The sequence below is a fragment of the Protobothrops mucrosquamatus genome, unplaced genomic scaffold (genome assembly GCF_001527695.2).
Source record: "Protobothrops mucrosquamatus isolate PMUCROS unplaced genomic scaffold, P.Mucros_1.0 scaffold295, whole genome shotgun sequence".
NCBI classification, from domain to species: domain Eukaryota; kingdom Metazoa; phylum Chordata; class Lepidosauria; order Squamata; family Viperidae; genus Protobothrops; species Protobothrops mucrosquamatus.
In genome coordinates this window covers 90692-103517 of record NW_015386639.1, presented here as the reverse complement: position 1 = coordinate 103517, position 12826 = coordinate 90692, and the positions used below count along the sequence as shown (strand labels likewise).

Genomic DNA, 12826 nt, shown 5'->3' with positions numbered 1-12826 from the left:
GGCTTGGTCGCTCAACAGCGAGACATTGGTGAAGCAGGCACAGCAGCGCCTGCATTTTCTGCATCGCATGAGAAAAGCACATCTTCCTTCTCCTATCCTTACCACTTTCTACAGGGGGACGATCGAGAGCATTCTGTCATACAGCATCACAGTCTGGTTTGGAAGCATCACTGTTTCAGACAGGAAGGCGGTGCAGAGAGTGGTGAGGATGGCCGAAAATATCATTGGCAGTTCCATCCCTCCCATCCAGGACATAGCAGAGAAGTGTTGCTTGAGCAGGGTCCATAAGATTATCTGGGACACTACACATCCTCTTCACGACCTGTTTTACTTGTTACCTTTTGGGAGGAGGTTTCGTGGTATCCAAAGCAAAACATCCAGATTCAGCCATAGTTTCCTTCCATATAGCATTAACCTTGTGAACTCTCAAACTTCCTCCTTCCGTTATATATTTAAGATGGACAGTATTTAATATTTATTTGTTATATATATGTAGGGGTGCGGGTCTGTACATATGTTGTATATAGTATGTTTAGGTGTGTGTCATGTATGTATTTCACTGAGAGCGGGCAACTAAATTTCATTTTTGATGTGTGCCGTTGTGCCCACAGTAAAAAAATGACAATAAAGGTTATCTTATCTTATCTTAATATTCTAACCAAGTTAAAAAATAAATTGTACATTTGTATGGCACATTCTTATACATTTTTTGTGACATGATTTATTAATAGCAAATATTTATTTATACCTGTGTTCTCTAGCAGACCAGCAATATGACAGGAATTGTTATCTTTCTATTCTTAATAGAAACACTCTGTTAAGTTAGGGTTAATTCTTTCGGCACAAAGGTTTTAATGAAATTAGTATTATTACAAAACAAAGAACAAAATGCTTTCCAGAGCCAGGTTGTTACATCTTTTTAGACAATCCAATTCTTTACTTAAAATAAGGAGCTATTTATTTACTTCTATTTACTTTGTGCAACAAAAGTAATCATTGCTCAGTGTTGGACATTTTTTTAAAACTTAAAAAAAAGGATTTCTCAGCTGCTTTCTGAGAAACAGCGCTCCATGATATCATGCTGGCCACATGACTGCAGAAATGACTTTGAATAGTGCTGGCTCTATAGGTTTAAATGGAGACGAGCACTGCCCCCTATAGTGAACAATGTCTAGCAGAGAATTTCCAAAGGCAAGATTTTCAATTTTATTGTCTTTTGTAATAGTATATTATTTGTTCATAACAATGTGAAATCTCAGCTGACAGTTCTTTTGTGGGTGTTGGCCTTAATATGCATTGAGTTCTTCCCCCAAACCTAAGAACGTATCATGTGTTGGCATAATATATGTGTGGATCCAAACAGCATGGCCTTTTGTAATTGACAGATAGAAATAATGTGAATGCATATATTTTCTAAGTGGAATCAAAGATTTTTTGGTGTAGCGCTTAATGTGCTGATAGCCACTAAGACCACTACAACTTGTTTATATCATAGTTTTTGACTATTTTTTCAACTATATGTTGCACCAATTTTTAATAACTAGAACAGATGCAGTACCAAATGTGGTGTAAATTGTTTCAATCAAAGGTCTTCATATATAAGCATCTTAGTTTTTAGTAGTATCATACTTTATGATTATCTGTATCATACAGTATACAAGCAAGGTTTGCACATAATGATAAATGAGCAATCATGACACATTATTAACCTTGAAAAGTGTACCTCAGTAGTATTGTTTGGTACCAGTATAACTAGGGACAGTTACCAGAAAAGGATAGGAAAAATTAGTTAATATTGGGTTAGCACTAAAGAAGATGATATTATGGAAGGTTCTTATGACTGGTTTGTCAAGGTAATTATAATTTAGTAGCTGTCCAGCAGAGATGATATACAGACAGTAAGTCAGCAAAACATTTTGAGGTTAGTATCCCTTTAAGACAGGGATGTCAAACTGCCGGCCCGTGGGCCAAATGCGTCATGCTGAAACCGCGCCCACTCCATTGTCAACAATGGGGAAAAAATCACGATACATCGCGACATACCACATGACATTGCGAGTTTGACACCCCTACTTTAAGAGACTCTCTGAGGGAAATGACAGTTGGAATCTTTAGCTCTCTTAAACCGTTTGTACATAACTGACTGCCTTGTATTCTGTATGCTCCCTGAATGTTGTTGTTTCATGTTGTATATTAAACCACAGTTCTTTTGATAAACCACTGTCAGATGTTTGTGATCCTGTGTTGCCACAAGAAGAAAACAAGAAAAAAGCTGCGATAATTTATATTTTTAAACAAACAGATTATGGGCCCAGAATAAAGAAAAAGCCCAGAATTGAAGAAAAGCCCAGAGTGAAGGAAAGCCAAGAGAAAACAAGTGAGAACCTGATCAGAGTCAGAGGAACTGGGCATTGTGGTTTGTAGTTATACAAGGTATCAGTCAACAAAAGGCCTCTGTCAGTGTTATGGGAGGAGACTTTGTGGTATCCCAGCTGAATGAAATAAACTATCTCTCCTGGAGTTTAAAAATGGAAATGTATCTACGAAGAGAGGAGTTGTGAATCATAGTTACTAATCCTCCAACAGAATTGGATGAAGGGGACCAAAGAAAAAGTGAGAAAGTGTTAGCTAACATTATCCTAAGTTTGGAGGATAACCAACTGATACATGTAAGAGGTCTTCAATTTTCAAAAGAATGCTGGGAGGCTTTGCGCAGTGTGTATGTAAGAGAGACTGCAGGCAGCAAAGTAATGTTGACGAGACTGTATAAAGCACAACTTAAATAGGGAGAGAACATGTCAAAGCATTTGCAGGGCATGAGAAAAATATTCCTAGAATTGGAGGAAAGAGGAATGACCTTTAATGAGACACACAAAGTATACGTGATGCTCAGTTCATTGGACAATTCATGGGACATTCTAGTAACAAGTTTAGAATCCATGAATGAACAGGATTTAACCATGAGATATTTAAGTGGCCGGTTACTGGAGGAAGAACAGAAACGGTTGGATAGGCACCAAGAAAAGGGAGGAGAAAATGCTCAAACCAGACCTATGACAGCAACATCAGAGAAAGAAAAAAAAGGAGCTGAGACCGTTTGCATTGTAAAACATTGCTACACGTGTGGTTCTACAGAACATCTCCAAAGACGCTGTCCAGAGAGGAAAAACAGAAGTACAGCAAGACAAGGATATAGAACTATGCAACCAACCAAAGATGGGAGGTTATTTACCCTGGCAGCAACCGAAGAAAAACACGCTCAACAAGTGGCTACTAGACAGTGGGGCAAGCCAGCATGTTGCAGCAAACCCACATGCATTTATTGATTTAAGGCTAACTAACCCGGATTTTGTCAGCCTGGCTAATGGTCAACAGTCAGCAGTTAAAGGGGAAGGAAATGTCTATGTACCTGAACTGGGGGTAACATTGAAAAAAGTGTTATATGTGCCAGACATAGACCATAATTTACTAAGTGTTGCATGTCTAGATAACGAGGGATATGAAGTAATGTTTGCTAATGGGCAATATACTATCAAGAAAGATGGGAGGATTTGTGCACTGGGCATTGGACAGAATGGTTTATACATATTAAAACAGAAAGATGTTTGTGCATGTAATCTGACAAACATACCCACACATAACTGTGTGCATCTAATGCATAGGAGATTAGGTCATGCCAGCTTTAGAGTCCTACAGAAAATGCCAGAAATAGCAGAAGGACTGAAAGTGAAAAACTGTGATATGTACCTAGATTGTGCCATTTGTAAGGAGTCAAAATCTAGGGTTTATCTTGCAAGCAAGAAAAGCTTAAGAAAGACAAACAAAGTTTTACAGTTAGTACACGCTGACTTAATAGATCCTATGGCACCATCTATTGGAGGAGCAAGGTATGCTCTTGTAATCCAGATATGGATTTTGTTATTTACTCAAACACAAAACACAGGTATTGCAACAATTTAAACAATGGGTGACATTTGTGGAACGCAGATATGGCAATAAAGTATGCCAACTGCAGACAGACAGGGGAGCAGAATTTATGTCCGACCATTTTCAAAGTTGGCTTAGGAGTCTAGGTATTAGACACAGATGAACAAACCCATATACACCAGTTGAAAACGGAGTAGCTGAAAGGAGGAATGGTGTATTACAGACAATGAAGGATTCACTACTTCCAGTTGCAGGAATGAGTGGAGAGTACTGGGGAGAAGCTATAAAAAGTCTAACCATTTAATAAATAGATTATGGAGTTCTGCTGTGAACGAAACACCATATGTTTTGTTATACGGTAAGAAACCCTTATTGGCTCACTTAAGAGCTTTTGGTAGTTATGCCTGGGTCCATATTCCTAAGAGCACTAGAAGGAAGGAATAGAAAAAGACCAGAAAACTGAGGTTTATAGGATATGAGCCAGGATCCAAGGGATATAGGTTTACTGATGAAACTCAGAAAGTTGTGATTTCACGTTCTGCCACCTTTGCAGAGAATAGTAATTGGGATAGGGCACATGCCAACACAGAGGTGTTTATTCCATCACATAGTAATAGATCTCAGGGAGGAGAAGCTACAGAAGACCCATCATCAGAGAAAATGGGTATCAGGTCAAAAACTGTAAACATAAAGGAGGAGAGACGTGACATGAAAAGTGAACACACAGAAGTACAGGAACAGGTGTTACCAAGGAGGTCAGAATAAATTAATAAAGGAGTACCTCCTGATAGATACAAGGCAAGTGAGGTTAGAGTATGTAGTGTGCATTATGAATCTCGCAATTACTAAGAAATTATTCCTTACCAAAAACAGAACGAGAAAAATGGAAGGAAACCATGGACAGGGAAATGGAATCTATGGATCAGCATCAAGTGTTCTCGCCCATGAGATTACCAGAAGGAGAAAAGGCCGTGGGATGTAAGTGGGTATATAAAAAGAAGGTGTTACAAAATAATGAACTGCAATACAAGGCAAGACTAGTAGCACAGGGATTCACACAAAGAAAAAAATGTTCATTATGATAAGGTGTTTGCACGAACAGTTAAGAGTGAAAGATCAAGGCTAGCATTAGCTTTAGCTGCTGCACATGATTATGTCATATACCATTATGATATCTCCACTGCATATTTAAATGCTGAATTGGAAGAGCAGATATATATGACACAAGCTCCAGGCTATGAAACAAAAGCAACCTGGATATGTATACAAATTGAAGAAAGTCATCTATGGGTTAAAACAGTCAACAAGGAACTGGAATCAGTGCCTAGACCAGGGGTTCTCAACCTTGGCAACTTTAAGACTTGTGGACTTCAACTCCCAAAGCTGGCTGAGGAATTCTGGGAGTTGAAGTCCACAAGTCTTAAAGTTGCCAAGGTTGAGAACCCCTGGCCTAGACGCTGCTCTAAAGAGATTAGGATTTAGAAGCAGCAGAGCAGATCCCTGCGATATATGAGGGTGCAGAATGCTTGCTGTTGGTATATGTAGATAACATATGTTCAGTTACAAAACATCATTCACAGGCCCACTCTTTTGCCAGACAACTGGAAAAGACGTTTAAATTAAAAAGCCTAGGAGAGATAAAGTACTACCTGGGTGTAGAGATATAAAAACTAAAAAAATGTAGGATTTATAATAAGCCAAACAAAAAAAGATAAAACAGCTATTAGAGAAGCATGACATGCTTGATTGTAACAGTGTATCTACTCCTATGGTTTTAGGCTTCCAGAATAATGTGTAGATGAAAAATGACACAGAATATGATAAAAGAGATATATCAATCAGTGATCAGTAGTTTATTATATTTATCCCAGTGGACACAGCCTGATATAACCAATGCATTTTGAGTAGACACACGTCAGCACCAAAACAACATTGGATGGGGATAAAAAGAGTATTAAGATATTTAAAGGGAACAATGGACCTAGGGTTATGGATAAGAGAGACCATCCAGTAACCTATCAATACAATGCTATGTAGACAGTGACTGGGCAAACTATATGAATGATAGAAAATCAAATACAGGTTTTGTAATATTATTTGCCAGAAATGTAATTGGATGGAAATCTAGAAAACAATCCTCTGTGGCACTTTCAACTGCAGAGGCTGAATTTATAGCATTGGCAGAGGCATGTTCAGAGTTAACTTGGTATGTACAACTACTAAAGGATGTAAATGTTTACATAAAAGGGGCTATACCAGTTTGGGAAGATAATGTTGCATGTATAACAATGGCAACAGGAGAATGCATCGGAAGCCGGAGTAAACACATAGATATCAAATATTGCAATGTAAGTGAGGCAGTAAAGAATAAACTAATAGAGTTAAAGCATTGCTCCTCTGAAAATAATTTGCTGGATATATTAACAAAGCCTTTTAGTTCAGACAAGTATCAAAATTGGGTAAAGGCGTTTGGACTAGCAGCCATTCAGCTCTAAATGGGAGGAGTGTCAAGGTAATTATAATTTAGTAGCTGAGCAACAGAGATGATATACAGAGAGTGAGTCAGCAAAGTATTTTGGGGTTAGTATCCCTTTAAGAGACTGAGAGACAGTTGGAATCTTTAGCTCTCTTGAACTGTTTATACATAACTGACTACCTTGTATTCTGTATGCTCCCTGAATGTTGTTGTTTCATGTTGTATATTAAACCACAGTTCTTTTGATAAACCACTGTCAGATGTTTGTGATCCTGTGTTGTCACAAGAAGAAAACAAGAAAAAGGCTACGATAATTTATATTTTTAAACAAACATGGTTAATTCAGGTTATGCTAGCTAGTTTTCACATTGGGAGGAGCCAAGGCAGAGTAGTTAGGCAGCCAGTTTTTACTTAAGAATTTTTTTATAATATAACCTATAGCCCTGAAGTGCACAACTTAATCTCTGAATGCTATTAGGCTGATATGAAATAAACTTAAAATTGTCACTGAGGTTTAGATTATAATACATATGGTATATTTTTATGGGAACTTATTTTATTTCAGTCAATTCATCCAAATGGATATGTGATATATGGACTGAAGATACTTTGAGCAATTGTTTTGTTCGCAATAGTGGCAAATATCTGTAGCTTGGGTGTAGGATGAGGGTGAAGGTTCATTCTCCAAGCTTGTGGGTTGGTTTCTGAATGTTTTGTTACCAGGCTAGGTAACCTCTTCAGCAGAGTTTAGGGGATGTCAGTGTTCTTCTGTTTATAAGGGCTTCAGATGTGGGTGTATCAAGTGAGGGTCTGTGATGAGTCTTATGATGGGTCAGGTTTAAGTCATCAGTGAGTCTTGTGATGGGGAGGTTATATCAGGTCATGGTCATTGGGAGGTGCACTACTGGTGGGGACTTGCATGGGTTGGTTGAGGGTTGGTACTATCTTTGGTTGGCTGTGAGGTTGATTTGGATTCTGAGGGGTTCGTATGTTCGATATGTCTGTTGATGGAATTGCTTCTGGAATGCCAGGCATCGATGAACTCATGAGCATGGTGGGTAGTAGCATGGCCAATGATTTTTGTGTTGTTCCAATTGAACTGGTGCTGTTTGGTGTCAGTGTGGGTAGACCTTAAGGATTTGGGATCGTGGTGTTTGATTACCAGCCGATGTTTGTGAATCCTGGTTTTTAATTGACGTGATGTTTGTCCTACATAGAATTGGTTACACATAATGATAAATAAATTGCAGGAGATGTACATAATGATAAATTGTTTTGTATTCTGTTTTGTAGCTTGTTATGGAGTTTTGTGGTGCCGGCTCTATTACGGATCTTGTGAAGAATACAAAAGGAAATACTTTGAAAGAGGACTGGATAGCATATATCTCCAGAGAAATTCTCAGGGTAAGAAACATGAAAAATATACTTCTATTTAAATGGTTAAGTTTTAAATTCTGCTTTAACTTTCATCTTATTCTAAATTACTATCTACCCAAAAAAGTAAGCAAGATATATATACTGCACTTCTTATGAAGGAAATACCTTGAAGTTATCGGAACCATTTCTGTTATCAGTTATTATTGACAATAAAAAGGGTTTTTTCTATAACAGAGATTGCAACTATATGAGACTTTATACACATAAATGCACACACACACATAGAATAGAACTTTGCATTCCTGACCAAATAGTATCTTTAATCTGCAAATAACTAGGTAAGGTTATATTCTCCCTTATACAGTGAGAGAAAAAAATATTTGATCCCCTGCTGATTTTGTATGTTTGCCCACTGACAAAAGAAATGATCAGTCTATAATTTTAATGGTAGGCTTATTTTAACAGTGAGAGACAGAAAAAAAAATCTAGAAAAACGCATTTCAAAAAAGTTATAACTTGATTTGCATTTTAATGAGTGAAATAAGTATCTGATCCCCTATCGATCAGCAAGATTTCTGGCTCCCAGGTGTCTTTTATACAGGTAATGAGCTGAGATTACGAGCACTCTCTTAAAAGGAATGTTCCTAATCTCAGCTTGTTACCTGTATAAAAGACACCTGTCCACAGAAGCAATCAATCAATCAGATTCCAAACTTTCCACCATGGCCAAGGCCAAAGAGTTGTCCAAGGATGTCAGGGACAAGATTGTAGACCTACACAAGGCTGGAATGGGCTAAAGACTATCACCAAGCAACTTGGTAAGAAGGTGACAACAATTGGTGCAATTATTCGCAAATGGAAGAAACACAAAATAACTGTCAATCTCCCTCAGTCTGGGGCTCCATGCAAGATCTCACTTTGTGGATTTTTAACGATCATGAGAACTGTGAGAAATCAGCCCACATCTTGTCAGTGATCTCAAGGCAGCTGGGACCATAGTCATCAAGAAAACAATTGGTAACACACTACGCCATGAAGGACTGAAATCCTGCAGTGCCCACAAGGTCCCCCTGTTCAAGAAAGCACATGTACCGGCTCGTCTGACGTTTGCCAATGAACAGCTGAATGATTCAGAGGAGAAATGGGTGAGGTGGGGAATATACAGAGAATATTAATATAAAGAAAGGCGCAAGACAAGGATGTCCTCTATCCCCATTGTTATTCATATTGACTTTGGAAATTTTGAATAGAAACATCAGACAAGACTCAGAAATCAAAGGAATCAAGATAAAAGATGAAAGCTATAAATTACAAGCGTTTGCAGACAACTTGGTATTTATCCTAGAAGAACTGCTGGAGACAATCTTGAAATTATTGAAAAAGATAGAGGAATTTGGAGAAGTAGCATGATTGAATATAAATAGAGCTTGTGTCGTAGCACACGGCTGAGGGATTGCGGGGCTCCACACTTCATGGCTTGTTTTGCCCTGCCAAGGGACCCTAAATGGGTCTAAAGTCGCCCCAGAGAAGCAGCGAAGAAGAAGCCCCCCCCCACAATGATCGTGGAATGATGGTGATCGATCTGTTTGATTTGGGGGAAGCCCTCCAAACCAAAAGGAGAAAGGCTAGCTACACCTCGGTGACTAGCCCAAGCTACCGGCAGCTGAAGTCCAAAAGCACTAACCAGAACAACTGTGAACAGCATGCTTGGAACTAGGTGAGAATATTGATCTTCTCTCTTCTATTTTGTAATTGATTTCCTGGAAAAGATCCCCAAGAAGCAAAAAATCCCCATCCTTCCATAGAAGGAAGCGGCGATTTAATTTTTATAAGGGACAGAAATATATTGAAATGAAGTTAATAATACTACAGTCTGGATAAATCTGAAAATTATGAAAACTCTTAAGATTTCATATCTTAAAGAGTATGGATGAAACTACAAGAAAACAATTCTTTGTTTTAAAAAGTTGGAAAATGAATAGCTACTGACATCTAGTGGAGGATTAGAGCATAGAACAACAGCTGCATTGACTCAGAAATTGGCAAGACACCCAGAAATAAAGAACAACTTGTTCCTTTGAACCTCAGTGACTTCTAGCCAAATAGAGAACAGCTGGGAACAGAGGAAAGAAAACACACTGGGCCACCTACTACAGAGTGAGAACTATACTTGTTTTAAAAACTGCTGACCTTCTAGGATTATAAACACTTACTGAGCTGTGATCTCTAGGCTCAAGAATTGTTTGCAGAGAAAGAAAAACCTTGACTTTTGGCTAATCTTCTGGGGGGAATTTACTGGAAAGCTCTTAGGTGGTTAAACATTCTTGAATTTGGCTGGCTGATCATTGTAAGTGGTACTTTGACAATTGGAAACACGTTGGATTATTAAAAAATTATATATAAAGATAACTATATAAGAGTTGGTTGTTTGGATTTTAAGATTGGCTGGTTTGATAAGGCTAATCACAGAGACTATGGTATAGGTGAAAGACTGTCTGAAGGGGGGAGATAAAATGGATGTTGCATACCTATCTAAAAGTGGCAGGAAACCACACCTAATATTTCCTTCTGAAGGCCCCAGCCTGGAACATCAGAGATTTGCAGGAGCAATACTCCAAGACAAGGCAAATATTGTCCAGGAGGAAATTTGTCGCAATGCTGCGACAAATCCAAATGACAATTGTTTCAAATCATGATTAAAACATAAATAACATAAATAACATAAATAAACACATCTTTAACCTAAACTTACAATTTAAAAACTTTCAGAAAATGACGACAAAGTATGAATGAATGAATGAATGAATGAATGAATGAAGAAGCACATTAAGGACCTGGAGTGGCCTAGCCAGTCTTCAGACCTTACTTCCATAGAAAATCTGTGGAGGGAGCTGAAGGTTCAAGCTGCCAAATGTCATCCTTGAAACCTTAATGCAGTGGTTCTCAACCTGTGGGTCGGGACCCCATTTGGGGTCGATCGACCATTTCACGGGGGTCGCCAAGCAAGGCTGTCCGCCATTTTTTTTGTCCGCCATTTTTTTTGTCCACCATTTTTTCCCCTTTTCCGGCAGGTGCCTTACCTCCCTTGGGCTGGGCCAGCTGGTGGTCGGCCTGCTCTGTCTCTGCCGCTTGCCAGCTACGCCTCGGCCGGCGCAGGGGGCAGAACCATGCATGCACGGTGCTCCCGGGCAGGGAAAGTCCTCGACTTACTGGTTGGGTAGTCCTCAACTTACGACCGGTTTAGTCCTCGACGTACGACCGGTTTAGTCCTCGACTTACAACCAGTTTAGTCCTCGACTTACGACCGGTTGCGGTCGCGGCATTAAAAAGGTTGAGAACCACTGCCTTAATGTCTTGGAGAGGATCTGCAAAGAAGAGTGGGACAAAATCCCTCCTGAGATGTGTGCAAACCTGGTGGCCATCTACAAGAAACGTCTGACCTCTGTGATAGCCAACAAGGGTTTTGCCATCAAGTACTAAGTCATGTTTTGCGAAGGGGTCAAATACTTATTTCACTCATTAAAATGCAAATCAGTTTATAACTTTTTTGAAATGTGTTTTTCTGGATTTTTTTTGTTGTTATTCTGTCTCTCACTGTTAAAATAAACCTACCATTACAATTATAGACTGATCATTTCTTTGTCAGTGGGCAAACGTACAAAATTAGCACTGTATAGAAAAATTTCTCTCTAAGAATACATTACTATAATAGCTTGTGTAGTGTTAATTATTGAATAAAGTTATTATCATTGCTATTTTATATTCTATAATGTCTTGCTATAATGTCTTGTCTTTTTGTACAAGAATCTAATTTTATTAAGTTCTCTTATCAGTCTGATTCAAGTAATTTTTTCTTTTGGCAGAAAATTCATGGTTATTGGTGGTGGTAATATTCCATTCATAAAAAGCAATTGGCTCAAAGTGTATTGCTTATAGGTAGCCCTTATTTCATTGATATAGAAATGAATGAAAAGAAGCAAAGAATTGTCAGGATTTTTATATTTATAAAATATTTATAAATAATATTTTACAGAATTTGTTCCAACCTTATGGATTATTCAGCGTTACAAAATTTATATTAGCATTATCAGTTATAGGTAATATAGCAAATAACTAGGTTTCCTTTCTAATGATACTTTGCTTGTTATGGTATATATTTTTTCTAATCTTGCCAGTAATGTTTCATAAAGATTTGTAGATTGGTTTGTCATCAAGTATGTTCCAGAAATGTTTTAAAAGTTATGATTTATTTATTAATTAATTTATTTATTAATTTAATTTGATGTTGTTATATATATATATATATTAAACAGTGTAAAATTATTCATGGTCCTTTGTAACTTTCCGTATGTTTTATGAGTAATCTGGTTAATAAAACATCATCTACAGTTCCTATTGTTAAACAACATAGAACTAAAAAAGAATAGCAGTAATAACTTAGGAAAAACATGGACTACAGTATGCCATACTGCAAGTCTGAATGTTGCATATTTAAGGGAAAAGAAACTGAATTGTTTCACATGAATTATCTTGCTTTTTTTCCCCAAAAAAATATGCAGGGATTGGCACATCTACATGCCCATCATGTGATTCATCGAGATATTAAAGGACAGAATGTATTGTTAACAGAAAATGCAGAAGTGAAATTAGGTAAGTTAATTAGACTGTTCTTAATGTCCTTCTGGCTTATTATTTCATCTCAATTATTCTTTCATCTAGTAACAGCATAGCTGGAGAGGTATTGAGAAATAGTTAATACTATTCAGGGAAGTTTTAGAGACTGTGAATTTATCATAATTTATTTAGTAATAAAAAAAATTAGTCCTCTAACTGAAAATCAATGTTTAGTTACTTTTTAACATCTCATGTGCTTTTTCTTCTTTTGAATTTTAATATCTTCCCTTTTCTGAGAATACCAAAATTGTTGGATTTGAATATGTTAGGATATCCTTACATTAATGCTTAAGATCCAAGCTATTAGGTACATAAAAAGGTGTTGAAAGGCCCCAACCCTGTAGCCATAATAGAGCAAAATAATTTAAAGAT

The 12826-nt window shown here is 37.5% G+C and overlaps 1 protein-coding gene across 1 annotated transcript in view; it reads left to right on the top strand.

Moving 5' to 3' along the window:
* The window catches only part of MAP4K4 (mitogen-activated protein kinase kinase kinase kinase 4), a 131201-nt gene that overhangs the window by 54413 nt on the left and 63962 nt on the right, over nucleotides 1-12826 (top strand). Inside the window, exons 6-7 of the mRNA XM_029283950.1 lie at nucleotides 7697-7807; nucleotides 12340-12430. Of these exons, the coding sequence (XP_029139783.1) occupies nucleotides 7697-7807; nucleotides 12340-12430 (202 nt within the window). The remainder of the gene's footprint in view (nucleotides 1-7696; nucleotides 7808-12339; nucleotides 12431-12826) is intronic.